Source organism: Erinaceus europaeus, chromosome 12, assembly GCF_950295315.1.
Source record: "Erinaceus europaeus chromosome 12, mEriEur2.1, whole genome shotgun sequence".
NCBI lineage: Eukaryota > Metazoa > Chordata > Mammalia > Eulipotyphla > Erinaceidae > Erinaceus > Erinaceus europaeus.
The window spans coordinates 1,315,093-1,337,275 of NC_080173.1; the positions used below are offsets into that span (position 1 = coordinate 1,315,093).

The 22,183-nt window shown below is 52.5% G+C and overlaps 1 protein-coding gene across 8 annotated transcripts in view; it reads right to left on the reverse strand.

Annotated features, from left to right (window-relative positions):
- Positions 1-22,183, reverse strand: part of MARCHF10 (membrane associated ring-CH-type finger 10) — an 88,568-nt gene that overhangs the window by 33,332 nt on the left and 33,053 nt on the right. For 6 of the 8 annotated variants that reach the window (XR_009552880.1, XM_060202521.1, XM_060202524.1 and 3 more), the window contains 2 exons: positions 9,827-9,998; positions 538-690 (listed from right to left, as the gene is read on the reverse strand). Coding sequence is in view for 7 of the 8 variants with exons in the window: in XM_060202521.1 (XP_060058504.1) it covers positions 538-690; positions 9,827-9,998 (325 nt within the window). In the remaining variant the exon portion in view is untranslated. The remainder of the gene's footprint in view (positions 1-537; positions 691-9,826; positions 9,999-22,183) is intronic. The other 2 variants (XM_060202522.1, XM_060202525.1) reach the window with 2 other exon arrangements.

A 22,183-nucleotide genomic window follows, 5' to 3' on the forward strand; every position in this document is an offset into this window, starting at 1 on the left:
ACCACAGGAGAGGTGGCATAGCTGGCAGAGCCTCAGTCACCACAGGAGAGGTGGGATGGCTGGCAGAGCCTCAGTCACCACAGGAGAGGTGGCGTGGCTGGCAGAGCCGCACGGCTAAGGCCATGGGGTAGGTGCCCAGAGCTGGAAAGGAGTGTTTTCAGAGAGCGACATACACCTTCACTGCAGTGTTACTTCTTACACACAGAGGTCTTGATCTGGGAAGTGGGTGAGGCCTGTGTCCCACTGGTACAGCCCGGGGCTGCAGACGCTTCCTCCAGTGCCACCACTGTGTCCTTGTCAGAAGCCGGACAGCTGGCATCCACTCAGAACCACGTACAGTCAGGCTTGTGGGCTCACGGCAGAGGAAAACCACGACTCACCTCCCCGCTCTCCCCCCACCTGTCTTTCCTGGAGAAATTCTAGATCCAAATTCTTGGCTTTAAGCCTCTCCTCCCACCGACAGCACGGTGTCTACGAGCCAGGTGGCAGCACGAGCTGGTTCTCTCTGAGGACCGAGACTCACCCCAGGGTCCTTACCTGCGCCCCTGAGGACCGGCACCTTCACTGGTAGCTGCAGTTTCTGTCTGCTTCCGTCCCTGGATGCCCTGGGGCTCTGCATTTCTGGGATGACTGTCATTCGCCCCAGGTGTGGCCTTCTCTTCCTTGATAAACTCTGTGTGGCCTGGGCTGCTGGAAGGTGCAAAGCCTTTTCAGTAACTGATCTTGTTGGGAATGTCTGTTCTGCATACAGACTGCTCAGAGAGCTCGGTGATGGGGACGCAGTGAGGAGAATGACCCAGGGGACGCAGCATGAGCCAGGCAAGAATCCTGGCGCCACGCCCTCGTCTGCGTGCAGCCGGCTCTCTGCGCCTCAGGGTCCCCCACCTGCTAATGGGGGTCACAGTACCCAGACACAGAGCTGCTGCCACCAGGGACCCTCACCTGCGACTTCAGCAAAGCATAGCCTACAGTCAGGGGCTTTAGCCAAGCACTTCCAGCTTGCAGGTGTTGGAATGGACCTGTCGGCGACACCTGCCATCAGCCGACAATGGTAGGGACACCCTGGGCCTTGCTCCCCGACGCCCGTCAGGTTAGGGTCTCAGCCTGTTGTCTGCATCCACATCCATGTTCTCAGGTTGTTTATCAAGTGATCATCTGGCTTTCCAGAAAGTTCCAAGCTCATGTTCCCTGCCCATGTGTCAGAGCAGCAGCTCGCAGGACAGCCGGGGGTGCTCACACAGACTGAGGTCCCAATGGAGGGTGTCTGAGGCCCACATTTTAAGTCAGGTGGCTGGTTGGTGGGCAGTCTCGTTTCTTCTTCACATGTGCTTAGCATCACTGCACTTTGGTTTGAATCAGGAGTGTTTTCCACAAGCTTGCATTCGCACCGCCGTTAGACTGACTATCTGGATCTCAGTCTGTCTGAGAGAAGGTGCCTGGTTCACTGCCTTTCAGAGAGCTGAGGTCGTCATATCTGTGGCCTGTGGGCTGCAGGGTCGGGGCTGGGCAGGGTCCCTGAGCCGGACTCGAGAGCACAGCCTTTCCGGGCACACGGAGACAACCGGATTTGTTTCTGAGTATTCACTGTGGTTGGGTTCCAGCTTTGGAAAGGAGTGAGCTCCCCCGGGCTGAGGAGAGCTGTGTCCCTGCGGCTGTTGGCCCTTATTGACCGACTCACCTCCATCCTTCTCCAGAGTCCAGAAAGCAGAGAGCGACTTTTTTAATCGCGACCTGCCTGACAGACGCCTGTGTGCTGTTGTTATGCGCTCGCGAGAGGCTCCTGAGGACGAGGGAGTTTCTGGCCAGGGCTGTAAGGACTGTGCCTGCCCTGCGCCCCCCCCCCCCCCAGGTACTCTGGACCCATGATACACAGACTTTGAGACAAAGTCCTTTTTGTCTGCAACTGTGGCCCACAGTGAGGCGTCCTGACCTTCAGAGTCTACACATGTGGACCTCAGAGTCTCCAACACTCAGCGTCGGCTCCAGTGCCTTCAACATGCACACGCTCGCGTGTACGCACACGCACACGCACACACATGGCAGAGACAGAGAGGAACTGAGGTGGGAGGGGGAGGAGAGGAAGAGAGACAGAGGCACACCACTACTCTACCTCTCATGAAGCACCCTGCAGGTGGGGACAGGGGTTTGAAGCCAGGTCCTTGCACACTGTAATGTGTGTGCTCAACCACATGTACTGCCATCTGGTCCCACCAGGCTTTTTTTCCCCAAAGCTCTGCTCAGTTCTGGCTGACGGTGTGCTGGGGATTGAACTTGGGAGCTCAGAGCCTCAGATGTGAAGGCTTTGCAGAACCCTTATGCTGTCTCCCTGACACTCTCTGCAAGCTCTTAAGAATCCTGCCTACGTCCACAGGTGACCCAGACTTTCCACCTCTGGAGCCCTGGCCTGGTGCACAGTCTGCAGGGAGTCAGATGACCCAGGAGACGAACCAGAGCCCCCTCTCCAGAGCCAGCACAGGCTCTGCCCCGGAGACGAAGAGGGGCTCACGGTCCACATTCCAGCGCTGCTGACTTGCTCCTGGTGCCGAGCAAGGCGAGGCCTCCTGTGAAGCGACAGCAGCAGTGGGCAGGATACAGTGCCGGGAGCCCCGTCTTGTCTGAACACCTCTCAGCTTGGCCAGGAGAGAGGAGGAGCCCCCAGCTGAGTGGCCACGGTGAGCTCACGCACATGGCTACCGGCTCTGCCTCTGACCACTCGTCCCTCACACACAGACGTGGCTCGTACTAGACAAACGCTGAGAGAAACACAAGTCCGGCCCTTCTGCCCCCAGACTGCCTTGACTGACACCAGGTGTCTGGAGGTGCCTCAAGCCTGAGAAATGCCTTAGATCAGGGAAGAATCATGGCTCACACGCAAAAGCCAGGGCTGCCTTGTATAGCAGGCGCCTTTCTGTGCGGCACAACACACCCAGGGGAGATCTTAATTAAGGCCTCATTAAGGGCCATAAATACGTCTTGTTTTGGAGCCCAGGGGTGGGAGCTTCTCATTTTGGGAAACCAGAGCCTAATAGGTAGGTGGGCTGAGCCCCTCAGGCTGTCCCCTCAGCTTGGCTCTGAAAGGTGTCAGCTCCAGCTGACCTGGCGCCGCCCTCTGGGCCCAGGGAGTGACTGGACACGGACACGGACACGGACACGGACATGGACACGGACACGGGAAGGGCCGGCCCCACTTCTGCGTTCACCCTGGGAGTGTGCCGGACACAGCCAAGAAATCAAAGGAGTCTCGAGAGGTGATGAGCTTTTATTGGGGGCCCGCTTCTGGGTCCTGGGGGTGGCCAGTCCTCCTGCTCTCTGCCGGCACTACCTGCCGTGCTGCCCTGCCCTCCCTGCCCGCCTGTCCCTGTCCCACTCAGGGGATCTGCACCCTGCTCAGGGGGACTTACCACACCAGGTAAATCTTACTGGGTCTGCGGGGGCCCGGCAGGCACAGCACTGGGGTCTCGGCCGGGGTGGGGCAGGACACGGGCACGTAACACAAAGAAGCCAGGCACTCGGGCGGGGAGCCCAGGGAGGTGACAGTGGGGATCCTGGACAAGGGGATGGAGGGGCTCCTGAAGGAGGACAGGGAAGCCGGGGGTGCCGGTGAGGGGACAGGGTGCACTAACGGCAGGAGGAGGCAGCAGTGATTGGAACTGGGCTGCCGCGCTGGGGAGAAAGCAAAGACGGAGCAGTAAGGGGAATATTCAACACAGTACAGAGGGCGCTCCCTGCTGTCACCTGCAAGAGGGAAAAGAAGCAGTCAGGATGCGGGGAGAAGACAGACAGAAGCCTGAGGGCACCAGAGAAGGCCGGGGTGGCCGTCCCCATGTCCCAGGGGCCGTGGGCTTCGCTTTCCGTCTGAGGAGTTGCTGGAGCCGAGGGCTCCCTCACGCTCCTCGGCAGCCAATCCCCCACGAATGGAGGTCGTCCCCTCTGAGCTCCGTGGAAGCTTGGGTCCTGTCTGTCACGGTCTGGTGAGCTGCCCTGGCAGAGGTGCCTGGTGCTCTGAGGAGGCCTCTCTCCCTGCCAGCCCCCAGCAGCCCGGCCTGGGGAAGAGCAGGGTCCCCAGGGCTCAGGAAGGCAGAGGTCCTCGGGGGTGGAGGACGGCCAGGCCCTGAGATTAATCAGTTGCTCCCTCACCTCACACACAGTCTGCCAAGCTTCCTGAAGCCAGAACACGGGTGCCCGCAGGGATCAAGGACCAGAGAGACCCCTGCTGCCTGACCAACTTTCCAGCTCAGCCATGCACACACGGAGTCACCTGAGACCAACCGCTCACATCTGCAGGATGACATGGCTTTGCGCTCTCACTCTCAGCGTTGTCTTTAGACCAGCAACACAGGGCCACGTGGAGCCCAGGAGCTGCTTAGAAATGTGGACTCCACCCTGACTTCCCTGGGCAGACGACCTCACCGTGTGTCCTGGAAACCCCCCTCCCCAGAGCCCTGCCTCACTAGGGAAAGACAGAGACAGGCTGGGGGTGTGGATCCACCTGCCAACACCCATGTCCATCAGAGAAGCCATGACAGAAGCCAGAACTCCCACCTTCTGCTCCTCATAAAGAATTTTGGTGCATGCTCCCAGAGGGATAAAGACCAGGGAAGCTTCCAGTGGAGGGGATGGGACACGGGGCTCTGGTGGTGGGAACTGTGTGGGATTGTCCCTCTGTTATCTTACAATTGTGCTAATTGTTATTAAATTGCTAATAAAAATAAAATAAAAAAGGAATGTGGAATTTCTGAGGCATTGGTTAAAAAATAAAAAGGAATAAAGAAAGAAAGAAGGAAAAAAAGAAAGAGAGAAAGAGAAAAATGGTGGAACCTTAGCTCACTCAAGCCTTTGGGAGTCCCAAGGCCCATCAGCATCTGCTGCTTATCATGGTTTCTCTCAAACACGCCCCGTGTGACAAGCAGGTGGAGTTGCATGTGGGGAACAGCGGCTGTGAGAGAAATGAAGGGCTACTCCTCCCGAGACCTGGTCCACACCCAGTGTGTGAGTTCTGTCTAGTTGGTGAGGTGGGGAACACTCATTTTACTGGGGAGGGGATGGGATTTGGAGAAGCTGCAGGGTCACGTGACCGAGATCAAGATTCTGAGCTGGGGCTTCACATTCCGGGCTCCACGCCACCCGGCCCCTCTCTGTTGGAAGTGCTGCCACGCAGGGGCTGGGATTCCCAGCTCTGTAAGAAACGGGCACGCCACTGATGCTTGACTCAGGCAGAGGCTTGGAAAGCTGCTGGACACCAACCGGACTTACTAGAAACCCATTCGTCTCGCGAGGCCTTCCAGAGAAGAAGTCAACAGAACTCATTTGCAAGGTGAGTCTTGGGGATTCTAGGCTGTCCTTCAAATAAACATGTCCCAGTCCAAAAGAGACCACAGTTGTTTTAGACTCTTATCTTCACAGACCCGACTCCACTGCTCTTTTCTCCTTTTACGAGAGTTTGTCTGACAGTAGCCGCTGCTGGGCTGAGGGGGATTGGTTCCTACGAGTCAGAGCTTGGTGGTGGCTAACGGTGGACTTGGTAATGGCGAGGGTAATTTCAGAGCGGTTGGCTTTGCTGTCAAGGGCAGGAGTTTGGAAGCAGGCACCAGATCCATTTTCCTGGACACTGCTGAGGGCTGTGCTTAGCACTAGGTGAGGGGAGAAGGCAGTGAAGGCACAGGCGTTCCCCAGCACTGAGCTCCATGGACCAGGACCCCAACACAGTGGCTTTTGGCTGCCTCTGTTGTTCTGGGGAGGAGGAGAATGGGGGGGGGGGGCTCAGGAGCGAGAAGAAAAGGAGGCTGCTCGGAGTCCTCCCCAGCCCCCAAGTGGGCCTGCTGTCGGCTTCCCTGGGACCCAGATGGTTCTGAAGTCAGAACGTGTGGCTTCTATAGGCTCACGGCCCCCTCCACCACGCTCTCCTTGATGGTGAAGCAGGACTTCTGCATCTGCGCCCAGACACTGCTGGGCCCTGATGCGCTCACTAGCCAGCTTCTGTGTCAGGAGGGAGAAGTCTCCCCGGCCTGCTGGAAGCTTTCTGATGATTCACCTTCCCTCTACTGTCCTGCTTTGGCATTCCAGGCTGTAGGAGAAGTGCTGTCCCTGCTGGGTGATGTTAGGATTCACACATGTGACTTGTGCTTTTCATAAAGGAACTAGACTATGGAGAAGAGATTCTGTTAAGACACAGACTCTGGTCCATTCTGCAGACTAAGCGTGACCCTCACGCCCACATGTCCTGATGGGATTTTGTGTCCGGGGCTGACGGGGCTAGACAAGGCCACAGCGGACAAGGCTATTGTAGTGTTGAATTTTCACAGCACCCCCGACAGGTGGGATCTGTTTTGATATCCACCCTCCGTTTTACAGCTGTGGAACCTGAGGCACAGAGAGGTTACTTTCCCAAAGGTACACAAATAGGAAAGCAAATATGAAAGGGGACCCAGGGGCAGCAGTGGTGCAAAGCACTTGCATGGGAGAGGTCCCAGGTTTGATCCTAAGTGCTATCAGTACCCAGAGCTGGGGCAGTCACTGATTAATAAGAATAATTTTTAAAGAAATGGGCCCAGAAACTAGTCTAAGCATTTTAACTTCAAGGCACTTGCTCATAAACTGGAGAGAGACAGAGAGAGAGAGAGAAGAGAGAGAAAGAGGAGAGAGAGAGAGAGAGGAGAGAGAGAGAGAGAGAAGAGAGAGGAGAGAGAGAGAGAGAGAGGAGAGAGAGAGAGAGGAGAGAGAGAGAGAGAGAGAGAGGAGAGAGAGAGAAGAGAGAGAGAGGAGAGAGAGAAAAAGGGACAGAGAGAGAGAGAGAGGACACACAAAGAGGGTCAAAAGCCAATTCATGTAGAAACAGTTCTATGAAACATAAGAACTTAATTTAAGATGCATGAATTCCTTCTGACAGAGAGTGAAGGACACGTACGTATGGTGCCTTCTCAGTTATAAACCTATTTGCAGAGGGCACTGATGGGGCCTCTCTTCTCAGGAGTCATTTTCGGGGTTCCAGATGACTGTTCACACTCAGGAGAAAAGCCTTTTATGCCAAGGACCGCCATGGCATACATGAGCATGGCGGTCAGGCCACGTGTTCAGCCTGACACTTTATTCTGGAAGCAGACGCAGTGCAGAATGGAAGGCGAGTTTAGACAGGTGGCACCGAGTGTGGTTGCTGTGCTGGACGCTGAGGTCTGGCAAGAGAAGAAGTTCTGGAGACTCACTGCCACCTTCGAGATCCCCAGCATCCGACGCTGTGTGAAAATATTTTTCTGCAGAGGCATTCAAAACAGAGAGCGATGAAGTCATCTTATTTGGTGATTAACGTGGCCAGGCAGTTCAGACCTCAGGTCTTCTCTCTATGGTGGCAGGATGTTCATCTAACTTTCTTTTTTAAATATTTATTGGATAGAGACAGTGAGAACTTGAGGGGGAGGGGGAGAGGGAGAAGGAGAGAAAAAGAGAGACACCTGCAGCCCTGCTTCACCACTTGTGAAACTTCCCCTTGTACGTGGGGGCCAGGGGCTTGGACCTGGGTCTTACCAGGTGGTAACACAGGTGCCCCACCGCCGCCCCCATATCTAACTTTCCTGAGCTGTGACCGCCATGCGGCTTGACTTTTCCTGACTGGGCTCAGCATCTACTCGTGCCGTGCCCCTTGGCCCTCAATTTGCCAGGCTAACCTCATCCCAGTGGGAGGCACCGCTGCCCACAGGGAGCTGCTCTCTGTCCTTCACTTCCAGCAGAGGGCAGTGCCCCTGTGGGCAGAGCAGTCTTAACACACTGGAGCTCTGCTTTTCGTTGGCGTCTCAACCCACTCTGTGTGCTTGCTGGATGGATGGTTACCACCTGCTCTGGCCAGTCCGGCCGCAGTCCGGCTCCTGGCTGCAAGGGCCTGGGGGCTGCCTAGGCCCACAGCAGGGTGAGTGACAAAGCTGGTGGTCTGAGGCTTTCTCTGCTACAAGTCACTCCCTCATTCGATGAAGAGGGTCTCTTTCTGCCAGCCTGGCTCTCTTGCCTAAGCCTTGGAGCTTCCCAGTCCAGAAATTCTTCAGTGGTGATGTTCTCCAGAACGCAAAATCAATTATCCCTTCCTGTCAGTACTGTGACTTCTGTACGCAGTTGGCTCAGTCTGAGAAGAACATCTATGTTAGTCAGACAGACGGAGACGGGTGAGTAGACCGAGGCTGCTGGCTTCCATGATGACAGAGGGGCTGGTGAGCAGGCTCTCAGCAAGGGGGCCGAGGGCTGCAGCAAGTGAGTGGAGCGGCATAAACATATATTCTTTTGAAATTAAAAAAAAATTATTTATTTATTTATTATCAGATAGAGACAGAGAGAAATTGAGAGGGGACATAGAGAGGGAGAGAGACAGAGAGACACCTGCAGCCCTGCTTCACCGCTCTCCAAGCTTTCCCCCTGCAGGTGGGGACCAGGGGCTTGAACCCGGGTCCTTGTGCACTTAATCAGGTGCACCACTACCTGGCCCCTCAACATATATTATTTCTTTTTTTAATTTTTAAAAAATATTTATTTTCCCTTTTGTAGCCCTTGTTTTATTGTTGTTGTTATTGATGTCGTCATTGGATAGGACAGAGAGAAATGGAGAGAGGAGGGGAAGACAGAGAGGGGGAGCCAACATATATTCTTTAGACATTTATTTTCTTTTTTAAAAAGATGTTTCTTTTAAAAAAAATTTAAATTTATTTTCCCTTTTGTTGCCTTTGTTGTTTTTTATAGTTGTTGTAGTTATAATTGTTGTTGTTATTGATGTCATTATTGTTAGGACAGAGAGAAAAGGAGAGAGGAGGGGAAGACGGGGGGGGGGGGAGAAGGACACCTGTGACCTGCTTCACCGCCTGTGAAGGGACTCCCCTGCAGGTGGGGAGCCAGGGGCTCGAACCGGGATCCTTATGCCGGTCCTCACGCTTCATGCCACATGTGATTAACCCGCTGCGCTACCGCCCCACTCCCGACATTCGTTATTTTCTATTAAACATCCTCAGTTCAGTAAGTGATAGCATGCACCTTGGAATAGTGTGTGGGGGGTGATCTTGTCTCCCTACTTCTCTCTTTGGCAGTTGAATTAGAATCCTAATCGCAGTGAGCCATCTCCCAATGCGATGCTGTTACCCACGGTGAGAGCCCCCTGGGCTCAAGGAAAGAGAGTGGGCAGGAGTCGCTTTGTCTTTCATGTCATGAAGGCGACAAAACAGTGGCGGAGTGTGTGTGGAGCTGCACAGGGCGTGACTGCAGGGGTGGCTGCTGGGACCAGAGGGCAGCTGTGCTTGGCACTGGGTGAGCCGCAGGCCACTGTGGAGTCTCCTGCCTTCCTGCCGGTCCCCAACTCCACACCGCGATGGGGAGTCAGGTTTGCTCTGTAGACCGCGGCTTTGGTGGGGGATGAACCTGGGGGCTCAGTACCTCCCAGTGAATTGCTCCGCTTCCTGGGTACTGTTAAGCCAGGCCTGCCTCAGAGGACTGGCCTTTTCCAGCAAAGGCAGCGAGCGGAAGGGTGAATTATTTACCAAACTGCACCGAAGGGAAGACTTCTCAAACCCCTTCCTCCCAGAGAGAACACCCTCTCTGGAAACCACTCAGGTGTTTTTTGAAAGCTTCACTTCCTGTTCTACTCTGAGTCATAAACCTTGAGACCAAATGCTTCCCCTGAAAGGGCAAAGACAATGAAGGGCAAAGACACTTCCAGCCGAGAGCCGCCCAGCGCCACAGCAGAGACGTTCCCTGCACAACGCCTCCCAGACCCGCTGTTGGTCACATTCCCTGGGAAACACTGAGCAGGCCAGCACCGCGGAACCTGACCACAGGACGGGCTTGCCGGGCAGCCACTCACCTGGAGGGGCATTGCTGGGGGCTGCTTTCTCTGCACTCCTGGCCGTCATGGTGCTTTTGTCTTTCTGCTTGACTGACTTCTGGTTGATGGCTGGAAGTCTGGAGTTTCTCTTACACGTAGGATTCTCGGTAGATGATCTGGGTTCGACTAGAAGGTCTTCCTCATGAGAGCTCTACCAAAAATAACAGGTGTTGTGAGTACCAGTGATGAGGGTGTGGTTTTAATAAACTGAGGGAAGGGAGCCAAGTGTGGTGACCCTTCCAGCAGTGACACGGAAGCTGCCTGCTGGAGTGTGAGGCCTGATGGCCTGGGAGATGGTGCAGTGGCAGGGCTTCAGACTAAGAAGCCCGAGATCCCAGGCTCAGTCCCCGGTACCACTCTGGTCTCTCTCTGACTCTGACTCTATTTAATGGGATAAATGGGGCGGAAAAAGTAAAAGAACTAGCAGCTAAAGAGGACTGGATGGGCTGGGGCGCACTCAGTGGAGTGCACACATCGCCCAGCTGTGGGCCTAGGTGTGCCCTGGTCCTCCCCTGCCTCTGCAGGGGAGGGGAGCTGGGCCAGCAGCGGAGCAGTGCTGCAGGTATCTTTTCCCCTCTCTGTTTCTCTCTGTCTGCCAGGCAAGAAAGAGAAAGTGGACAACGGTCCCTGGGAGTGGTAGATTCACCATGCAGGCAGGCAGCCCCAGCAGCGCCCTGGTGGAAAACAAGCAGCCCAGGCTAAGTGTCCATTTTGTAGTAAATCATGGAAGAAATGCACTTGTATGAGTCTGCGTTGTAGAGGGTCATGGAAAGTATGTGTGCTTCAATGCTAAGTAATTCTAAGCTCAAAGCCACACATGAAAGCAGGAGAAACAGCCAGAACTCCTGGACTTCTTACCATCTGTGACTGCAGCTAGTTTGGGGTAAGCTGAGACATTTCCTATGTTAGTCGTATGCTGGCCAGTGAAAAGCAAAATCAGTGTGTTGGGACGGAACAAAGCAGACCTCAGTTTAATGTTCTGAATTATTTTGTGCAACAAAGACAAACCTTAAAAAGGCCCTTATCCTCACCAGCCTTCTATGGAGACGTCTGTGGAGCCTGTGCATGGGCACGTGGTGACTCACGGACAGTCATTCAGGCATTCAGCAGTCTTTGTGCTTAGCCACACTTGACAGACAACTTGACACACTTGACAGGGAACAGTCAGTGGCTAGCAAGAGCCTGGCCCTGAGCACAGTTTAAGCCCCACCTGATCTCTGCGGTCCTGGCCAGCGCTCACAGGGGCCAGCGCTCACAGTCAGTCGCAGCAAACCAGAGCAGCTCCCCCACCACTCCCGATGAGTGGATATGGCCAGTCTCCCACACCGCATGGGCATTTTAAGGACACAGAACGCCGGTTAGTGACCTCTCCCCCCCAGCTGCGGCAGTGACTATCATCCTGCTCATCCTTCTGGCTGACAGTGGCGGCATTTTCCTTTCAAGGTTCCTGGCTCAGGAGAGCAGTCTGGACAGCTCTGAATTATTGGGTGCCTGCAAGACAGACCAAACCTCGAAAGTCCCCGCCGGTCAGTCTTCCCGAAGGAAGTCTGCACAAAGCCACGGGTGCACAGACTGCCGCCCTTCTGACTACAAAGCACGGCCTGTATTTCTGAACAAGCAATTCTTATTCCTCCGGCAGCTTCAGAAGACGGACCACCCTCAGAGGAAGGGAGAGGAAAGGGAGAGGAGACAGTGAGCGGGATGTGCTCGCTTTCCCTCCCTTGGAAGTGACTCTGAAATGTCATTTCTGCACACTGGGTAGGCTGTCCCTGCTCCGAGAAGGGAGTGTGGGCAGGCTTCAACTCGATGCCTAAGCCCGACAGACAAGGACGGTCATGGACAACAGACTCTACAAACCACCCACCACAGAAACCTCATCCCAGTGGGAGGCACCGTTGCCCACAGGGAACTGCTCTCTGTCCTTCACTTCCAGCCAGCAGGAAAGGGGGTGGGGTGCCATGAGCTGAGACTTGTGATGCCTGAGGCTACAGGACCCTCGGAGCAAGTGCACACAGTGGATGCACCCCGCTTACCCTCTTCCGTGGGGAGAAGTCTGCCTGCGCAGACAGTGATGGCTTGAGGGTGAGGTGGGGGAGAGATGGATCCCAGTTTTCGTGAGGTCTGGTCATAACGGACACACGGCATTGTGTACATTGGGGTGAAGGGACTATCGGGTGGGGTGTTAAGCTATGTTTACCCCTTCATGCATCCAAGACAGCTCAGGCCTTTAGAAGCACCAAAGAAGTGAAAAAGAAGGGAGCCAGGCAATAGTGCAGCAGGTTAAAGCGCACATGGTACGAAGCACAGGGACCGGCTTAAGGACCCCGGTTCGAGCCCCCGGCTCCCCACCTGCAGGGGAGGCGCTTCACAGGTGGTGAAGCAGGTCAGCAGGTGTCTGTCTTTCTCTCCCCCTCTCTGTCTTCCCCTCCTCTCTCCATTTCTCTCTGTCCTATCCAACAACAATGACATCAATATCAACAATAACAACAATGATAAACAACAAGAGCAGACCTGCTTCACCACCCGTGATGCAACCCCCCTTCAGGTGGGGAGCCGGGGGCTCGAACTGGGATCCTTATGCCGGTCCTTGAGCTTTGGGCCACGTGCGCTTAACCCGCTGCGCCACCGCCCAACTCCCTCATTTAGTTTTTGTGACATAGTGTTTGTTTTAGTTTATCTCTGAATTTTCCCACCTGAGACCTTTTGTTGGTTCTGTGAGGATTAGGTGAGGCGAGATAACTCTGGACCCAGCGTCAGACAGACCCCAAGTGCTCTGTCTCGGGCTTCGCATTCAGCCACTGATTTGTGCTCATTGTTAAATGCTGGCTGATGCCTGAAAAGAAACTGCCCACTAGCTGAAGTGAACCCAGAGCACCCTAAGAACCCTGCTGGTGTTCACTGGTTCTAAAGAGACACGAGCAGGTGGGCGGCTTACTTCCTGCGTGGGACTCTAGGCCTCTTCTGCAAGTTATGACAACTGAGATCTATCTGGTCTTAAGAAAATATGGTACAGTTTCTTTCCCAGTTAACATCTGACGGGAAACATTTCACAATACTTATAGGTTATTGAATGATAACTAGATTATTGAAAATGTTTTAATATTGTTGACAGAGAGAAATTGAGAGGGGGGAGGTAAGAGAGGGAGGGTACAGAAAAACACCTACAGCCCTGCTTCACTACGGGTGGCGCTTCCCCCAGCAGGCGGGGAGCAAGGGCTTGAACCTGGGTCCTTGAGCGTGCGCTCAACCAAGTGTGCCACTGCCTGGTCTCAAACTAAATCATTTCGGTCTAAAGTTGATTTTTAAACTGACTCTTGTGAATTTGATTACAACTTTCACTTTCCCCCCATATGTTCTGAAGCTGAAATACCACATGGAGGTGGAGGAAACAACACGTTGCTCTTCCTTTGGGGGAAGGAAACCAGCTTCATCTTCCAAAATCGAGGCCTAGCACGTGAGAGAGAAATGCAAGTGTGTGTCTATTAGCAACCTGATGGCAAAGCTCACTGAAGACTTGTCAAGTCAAGGCAGTTCCTATCCAGACTGATCTACATTTCCTAGAGCACTACTGTTTCTGTACTAGACATTTCCCAGGGTTCTCGACTTCTTGTCTGGCGTCATCCACAGTGCACTAGAGATATTACCTCATCCAGACTCAGGTTCAGAGAGGACCCAGGCTTGCAAGGCAGAGAGCACACTTTGTCCTGTGCGAGGACCAGGGCTTCAGCCCCAGGCTACCACACGGGAGCACCATGCGAAGGGCAAACCACAAATGGTGAAGCAGTGCTGTAGTGTGGCTCCTCCCTCTCTCTCTGGATCCCCATCTCATCTACTATATGGAACAAAACAAAACAAAGTAAAGAACGGGAGAAAGAAGAGTCCGCCAGGAGCAGTGGATTCATGCCACCCCAGCAAGGCCCTGGCGGAAGGAAACGAAAGGTCCAGAGAAGGGGCTTGCTCAGGAATGTGGGCCTCGCTGTGGGCCTCACTGTGCCCTGACGGCCTAGCAGAGGATGGAGACCCAGGCTGGGGGTGGGTTTCGGACCTGGGAGCTGAGAGAGGTGGGGTTTGTCTTAACCAAGCCCTAGCAGCATGAGCATGAAACAGCAAAGGGTCAGAAGGCCAAAGGGACTAGCCCGCCCACCTAGGGCTCGAGAAGCCACTCTCCACTCCTGCCCGAGGTGCGTTCCCAGGGCCGGCAAAGTGTCCCCCACCGCAAGGTGTGCTGCCACATGTGCAAAACTCGTGCTGTGTGTGATGTGTGGGAGGCTAGCTGCGTGTGTCCGTGACTCCGCTACTGAGTGTGGGGGAGAGGAGAGGCGAGAGCACTGTCACGCTGGGCCCAGAAACACACTGTGTCTGCTACGCTGGGAGCAGGCTTGGTCTGAGAAGACAGGAAAGACAGTGGTCAGTCACCGGTGGCCCCCACACTCACAGGGACAGCCTGGGCAGAGTGACTAAGAACCAGAGAGCAGATGAGGCTGCCCTCAGTCCCCTTCAGACTGCTCCTCCTCCCCCAGCTGCCTCGGGGGCAGCATTTCTGATGGCTACATACCTTTCCATCTGCAAGAAGTGCAGTGTGGGCATGCGCTACACAGCTGCCGTGGCAGAACAAAGTGGGCCGAGCTTTCTCTCGCCTGGAAAAAGTTTGAGGAACAGAAAAGCCCTTTGTGTGCTTAGGAGGATTATTCCGAATTGCAAACTTGAACAGCAACAACAAAGACCAGGGCCCTGGAGCTGTGTGTAGCTTCTGTCGTGACTCAGATCTTCCCAACCAGATTCCACAGCTGCTCAGCCCCAGATGTGTCTCCCACTGAGAGCCAGGAGGCGCCGAGTGAAGCTGGGATCAGGAGTCCAAGTCCTTACGGACCCTGTAGCACCAGAGGCCTTGGTGAGCCCTGCCACATGCCGTGGGGACCTGCTCCCACCACCAGGCTCTCCCAGTGGCTGTGCTCCAATTCTTGTGCAAGTTGGCTGCAATGACCCACTGGAGACACCAGTCTGGGAGCAACAGTGGGCCTCAAAGATGAAATCTTGTCATGTGAGGGCCACTGGGCCTGCTCCCGAGAGGCATGAGAGGCTGCAGACATGCTCATGAAGACCCACTCCGGCAGGGCAGCACTGAGCCTCGGTGCAAGCACTCAGCTCTCCTCATAATTCAGGTCGGCTCTCCCCGGGCTGCACAGGTCACTCTGGTCCATGGGTAGCAGTCGCACACTTTCATGCTTCTGGGGCAAGTGTGTCTGGAGTTCCCTGGGGTGGGGTTCTGGGTGCTGGGTCACGGGTAGAGGAAGAGGAGGGTGTGGCCAGAAGCCGTCAGAGTCAAACCATGTGAGCACAGCAGAGCATTTAGTAGGACGTGGAGACCGCCCCTTAGCTGAGGGGTTTCTGGGATTTACTCTGAGGTGTTTCTCCTTCAGCTTCTGTCTGACTCCATGTCCTCTCTCACTTGGGAGGAGCACTTGAGGAGAACCAAGAAACTGCCTGTCAGATGGAAATGGCTCATGATGATGCCTCCTCCTCGAACCCAGGGCCATATCACATGGGGACTAATCAGGAAGAACCATGCACACCTACTACTGTGTCTTCCTCTCTCTTAGGAGCTAGAAGAACTAGAAAACAACAAGCATGCTGGGAGAGATGAGATTAATGCCCCCGGGAGAAACGCAAGGGTAGCACCAACTCTCAAAAGCTGAAGGGCTGACTAGAAAAGTTTGCGGAGGCTTCATGAGACAGGTGTTGTTTTCTGGGCCCTCTAGGGCAGGTAGAAGCTGACAACACTTGAGCCAAGGTTTGGATGGAGTGACAGTAAGACATCGTATTTGAAGGAGAGGAAGGAGTAAGGCTGGCAGTGTGGGTTGACGGTGTCCCCTGAGCTCCAAGGACGGACTGGGCATCAGTGTGATGGAGAATGGTGTCCGTCCAGAGGAAGAGGGCTCCGTCCAGAGGAAGGGGTCCGTCCAGAGGAAGGGGGCTTCCAGTGCAATTTCAGACTCAGCATGAATATTCCTCGTGGAGGGAGAAAGCCACTCGCCAATTTGCCGCCTAACTCGTCCTTTTGCTGTTCCAGTGGCTAATTTGTGTGAGATGGAATTCCTCATTGCAAAGGAGATGTATGTTCATAAAGGGAGGCGCTGCTCCAGCACTCACAGTGCGCCTGCGTGGTGGGGTGGCTGGGCCCAGACTCACACGTCTCGCAGGGCCAAGTGTCCTGACACCTCCTCCTCTGTTCGACTGGTCATCACCTTAGTCAAGGTGCTCTGTTCCTCTGATTCTTGTATAACTACTTTTTTATTTTAAATTATTAGGCTGTGGCTTATTTAAAATATATAATATATTCTCTCTCACACACACACACTCGCACACATGCACACGCACAATGTATGAGCTATCTTCCCAGTCCACGTGGAACTCCTAACAATTCTTACATGGTTGTTCTGGTGGTGGTAGTTTTTTGTATGTCTGAGAAAGCTTTATATCCCGTTACACTGGGGATGATACTTTTACAGGGCCCAGTGACCGGCCAGTACTATCTTTCAGCACTGTGCATACTCTGTCCCACTGTCTCCTTCCCTGTAAGGTGTCTGATGAGAAGTCTGAGAGCCCGGTAGTGCTGCCTTTGTGTTCCACGCCCCCTCCTCTCTAGAAGTCTGTAATATTTCTTCTCTGTCCTTTGGTTTTTGTGATTTTATGATGATGGGTCTTGGTGTTGGTCTCTTTGGATTCAGGAATCTGATTATTTTCTCCGTTCGTTCCTACACATCTATGTTCTGGATATATCTGGGGAATTTTATTTACTTGAGTATTAACTTTTCTCTCTTTTGGAATCCCTGCCACCTTTGTACTTGCTTCACTTTTCTAGTGGGGTCTGCTATTTCTTGTAGATTTGCTTCATTGTCCTTATGCCTTATCTCGTTCTTTTCTCCCACTTGGAAGGTTGTGGTGATCTTACCCTCTCATTCTGCTAGTCTCTCTTCTGCATAGCCAAGTTTGCCAAGTCAGCATTCTTCACACCTTATATCTAGGTTTGGATTTTTTTTCTTCCAAATCTTTAGTATCTTTGGTAAACAGTTCCTCTTGTTCCTTAACCCTGTTTTTCTCTGTTGAGAGGTTCTGATTTTTTTAAATGTCCCCACAGGGAGTTTCTCAGATTCTTTCTTTGATCAGTCCTCCAGTGCTAGATTTTATGGTTCCTGCTCTGGGTTCATTTTCACTGAGGAATTTCATGCTTCTATACATGCTGAGTGTGACAGTCTGTCTGCAGGTGCTCCTCTGTCTATAGTGATGGGTCTTTATTTATCACGTGTGGAGGGGAGAGGGGTGCGATGGAGAAATGATGAACTATGATGGCTCTCGTCATTGCCTGAGGAGGGCTAGGGGGGCACAGACCTTGCTGCACCTCGCTTTCTGAGACTCCCAGTGCGGTCAATGTGATGGATTTCTCTTTTCACACTGCCACTCTCTTGACCTGCAAACAAGAGCAGCCATTCTTCCTACTGCAGCTGCTTCCACCCAAACTGTTCTCCACTGGGGCAGGAGGACCTGGCCAGACTGACCCTCCTGGGCTGACAGTTCCGTCTTCTGGCAAGTTAAGCATTCAGTTATCTCTAGGACTTCTCTGAGGCCACGGGATAGGGGCCCCCAGTCTCTCCTCTGTGTCTGAGTGAGGCAGCCACACTGTTAGCACAATGATAGCTGGCCAGCACAACCATGCCGTTGGCCCTGACGTGCCTGCTCACTCTCGCCTTCTGCCGAGCACAATTCACCACTGGGGTGGAGTATCATCCAGGTTAAGCAGGCTATGCCGTGGTGTGTGTGTGTGACTGTGTATGTGTGTGTGTGTCTGTGTATGTTGGTCTGCTTCTAAGACTCCTTCTGTTTTGATCATCCTGTTAGGTTCGCTTGCATTGCTTGACGCTGTGGTCTATTTACATACTCATTGTTTTGTTTGAGACCCGCACTGGTTTACTCCCACTGGTTCTCGCTCTTTTTCCACTGCGCCCCCTCTCCTAGTCACAGCCTGTTTTCCACCATTTAATCCCCACTGGTTCATGCACTTTTTCCTTCTCCCACCCCATCCTATGTACTTCCTCTTCCGACCTGACACTTCTGCCTCAGGAGATATAAAGACAGGATTTTCTAATGAATAGAGATTTGATTGATTGCACTGCATCCCCACTCATCAATAAAGATTGAACTGCATTCCCAGCTCAGCCATGAGTCCCTGGTCATCTCTCTCCCGCCCGTAAAGCTAGCCCGGCATGAGTGTGTGTGTGTGTGTGTGTGTGTGTGTGTGTCTCTGTGTGTGTCTGTGTCTCTGTGTGTGTGTTTGTGTGTGTCTTGTTGTGTATATAGTTGTTCTGGGGAAACATGGTTTGCTAGTGACTATTCTGCCTTCTGAAGTCTGGATCTCATTTAAAAACCACAGAGAACTGTAGGCAGGGCTTCTGTAGGCCAGTTGACTGATGCTAGAGTTTCCAGCCTTTGTGAGGGGGTGTCGGAGTCCAACACTCGCATGGCCTGGGCATATGGGCTGAATTCTCCCAGGACCTTTGTAACCCATCTGCATGTTCTTCTGTTATTAGTTGTCCTGTTACACGTAACTGCAGACACTGCTTAACAAGACTTCACATTCCACTCCTGCTCCCAGGTGTCACTCTGCCTATGACAGGCGGAGTGATGATGAAGCAGGACTTGAGCTGGAAACGCATCAGTCAACCAGAGGTGTCCCTTACGGGCAGTAGCGCAGCAGGTTAAGTGGTGTAAAGACCCTGGTTCGAGCCCCTGGCTCCCCACCTGCAGGAGAGTCGCTTCACAGGCGGTGAAGCAGGTCTGCAGGTGTCCATCTTGCTCTCCCCCTCTCTGTCTTCCCCTCCTCTCTTCATTTCTCTCTGTCCTATCCAACAACGACGACGTCAATAACAACAACAATAAAACAACAAGGACAACAAAAGGGGATAAATAAATAAAAAATATTAAAAAAAAGAAATTCAGGGAAAGGTGGTCAGAGCAGTAGCACAGCGGGTTAAGAGCACATGGCGTGAAGCACAAGGACCTGCTTAAGGATCCCTGTTCAAGCCCCTGGCTCCCCACCTGTTGGGATATTGTACAGATGTGGTTGAGTTAGGCAGGACCCACAAACCACCATATTTCTATGTGAGTATTATTATTTACATATCAGTCTTTTGCCTTGTTTTAAAAATGACTCCTCGAGCAGGGAACCAATGTAAAAACCCTGTGGTGAAGGGGAGGGTGGCCACTGGGCTTCCTGGTGCGGCGGGGGGGGGGGGGCGGGGAGGGGGAGTGGGGGAGGTGGAGGTGGGTGGTGGGGATGGGACACAGTCTTTTGGTGGTGGGAGTGGTGTTTATGTACAATCCTATTAAAGTGTAAACATATAAACCACTATTTAATTAATATGAGAGGCGAAAAACTGATCATATGTCTAGAACTTCTTAAAACACAGACTGAGTCTTTTTAATACATAGGCTTTCTTTGATATGTTGACTCTCTCAAATGCCTAGACCAGGGAGAACAGAAGCAACTGGTAGCACAGCTATATACAAGATGCTGGGTATTATACAGCAAACCCTAACAAAGGGACTTTTCAAAGTTAACCCTATCACCAAATAATGTGACAATAGCAATAACTATCCATTGTCTTCTTGAACCCTAAGACAACAGGAACCTCACATTTCCACTATAGAGCCTATATTTCCCCCAGTCCTGGAACCTTAGGGTGCATCTTTTCTGCATGTTGCTCTCAATTCAAATCAAATAATATTGCATCCGCAGATTGCAACCTAATCAACGCAACAAGTGCCACCCCAGCATGCTTCACTTCAGACTGTGTCCAGAGACTTCAGGTGTGGAATGACAACCCTTCAGCTTCATCACTCGGGTGAGACCTTTCCTTTCGTAGTATTCTCTAATTCCATTCCAGGTGTTCCACTCCCCAATAAAGTCCCCAAACCTAGATATAGTCCAGGTCCCCTGAGATAGAGCATAGGTTCACCCGTGCCCATAAACTAGGGGGAAAATACATACCTGAAAGCAGAAGTACACAAGAGCATGCAGGGAATACCCCCCAACTCTTCATCTGCACTATTTCAGTCTTTAGGTCCATGATTGTTCAACAATTTGTTTGGCTTTGTATGTTAACTCTCTTTTCAGCCACCAGGTTCCGGATGCCAGCAAGATGCTGACCAGACTGAAGACCTCACCAAGATGCTGGACTGAAGACCTCACCAATGTGTCCTGGAGCTCAGCTTCCCCAGAGACCCACCCTACTAGGGAAAGAGAGAGTCAGACTGGGAGTATGGATCGACCTGACAACACCCATGTTCAGCGGGGAAGCAATTACAGAAGCCAGACCTCCCACCTTCTGCATCCCACAATGACCCTGGGTCCATGTTCCCAGAGAGACAGAGAATGGTAAGGCTATCAGGGGAGGGGGTTGGGATATGGAGATCGGGTTATGGGAATTGTGCGGAATTGTACCCCTCTTATTCTATGGGTTTGTTAATGTCTCCTTTCTTAAATAAAAAAAAAATTTTAAAAGGAAAGAAAAGAAAATGACTCCTCTGCCACCACATTACCCCTCAGGGTATCACCCATTCCGCCAGCTGAAACCCTAGCAACTGTTGCTATGGAGGCTCTCTGCCTTCCCAGAATGCCTTGTTTTCTCCACCCCTTTCCCAGCCAATCCCGTCCCGACTTGCCAAGTCCGGAATTCTCCTATAAAAGTCATTTCTGTTTTCGCTCTCTCTCTTCTCTCTCTTCCACGTCCTGACCTGGAGAAGGGCTGGCATGCATAGTGGGAGGCAGCCATTTTGCTAGCTCCACGTGGCCTAAACCCGCTGTGCTCACACCCGACTGTGGAGTGTCCACATGAATAAAGATTTGCGTTCCTGCTCTGCCACAAGTTCCTGGTCTCTTCTCTCTCCGGCAATGCTAGCCTGGCACCCACCTGCAGGGGAGTCGCTTCACAGGCGGTGAAGCAGGTCTGCAGGTGTCTGTCTTTCTCTCCCCTATCTGTCTTCCCCTCCTCTCTCCATTTCTCTGTCCTATCCAACAACAAGGGCAACAAAATGGGAACAGTGGCTTCCAGGAGCAGTGGATTTGTAGTGCAGGCACTGAGCTGTAGCAATAACCCTGGAGGCAAATAAAAATAATAAAAGACAAAGGATGACAGAGGACCTAGTGGGGGTTGTATTGTTGTATGGAAAACTGAGAAATGTCAGTCATGCATGTATAAACTCTCATATTTACTGTCAACTGTAAAACATTAAAGAAATTTAAAAAAAAAAGAAAAGAAAAGAAACAAAGAAAAAGAAATTCAGGGAAAGACAGCCTATTAGACCTGCAGACTTGAGAGTCACTGGCAGGGGACATCTTAGCTTTGATGTTCACGTCTTGATGAGGCAACTTGAGGAGGATGCTCAGAAGAGGGTTTCTTGGGGGAAGACAAGTCTAAGTGGGGGCAACTTTTATCTTTATTTCTACTAATTTCTAAATTTAAGCATATCTTTCATCTACAGTCACAAGCAACAGACCATGGTAGTATTAGCAGTACCTGTGATTTTTGTCACCAATAGAAATCACAGACATTTTCACATTTCATTAAACTTGTTGCTGATGTCTTAAAATACCCTTTACACCCATCCCTTGTTATTTAATGTGTTAATAAAGAGGCATATATATTACTGAGTCACAGATTTCTAAAAATATGTTTGGGACTATTTCAATAAAAGTGGTTTCCTTGAAGTTCTGCTTCTCTTATTTTATGCATTTGAAGATTTTATTTTAAGAAGAGGATCTAGAGAGTTGATGGCACAAAGAGCCTGTGACACAAAATCAAAGCCCCCAGTGCAGAGTGAGAACAGTACCAGAGCTTGAGGAATTCTGGGGGCTGGGGGGGGAGGTGAGAAGAGCCTCCTGGCAGGGGAGGGAGCCAGGAAGAGAGGGTTCTGCAGAAGCTCAGGGATGCAGGACTGTAAGGAGGGCCAAGAGCCCAAACAGGCAGGCCAAGCCACCAAGAGGTCAGGCACAGTAAGGACCAAAAAGAGACTTTCCGCCTGGAGCAATGTGGAAGTTATCTGACCCAGAGCCGTTTCTGTGGAAGAACGAGTGTGGGAGCCAGATTGGAGGAGGCTGAAGGTTGAGGAGGAGGCGGGCAAGTGAAGTCAGTCGCTGTAAACAGCTCTTTGCAGGATCAAGAAAGGGCTGTTCTGGTCACATGGCATATTTGGGGCGGGGAGAGGAGGGAGGCCTCAGATCACGAGCAAACGCTAGTGGGGAGCTCTGGAGCAGACTTGGGGTGCAGGCAGAGAAGGGTG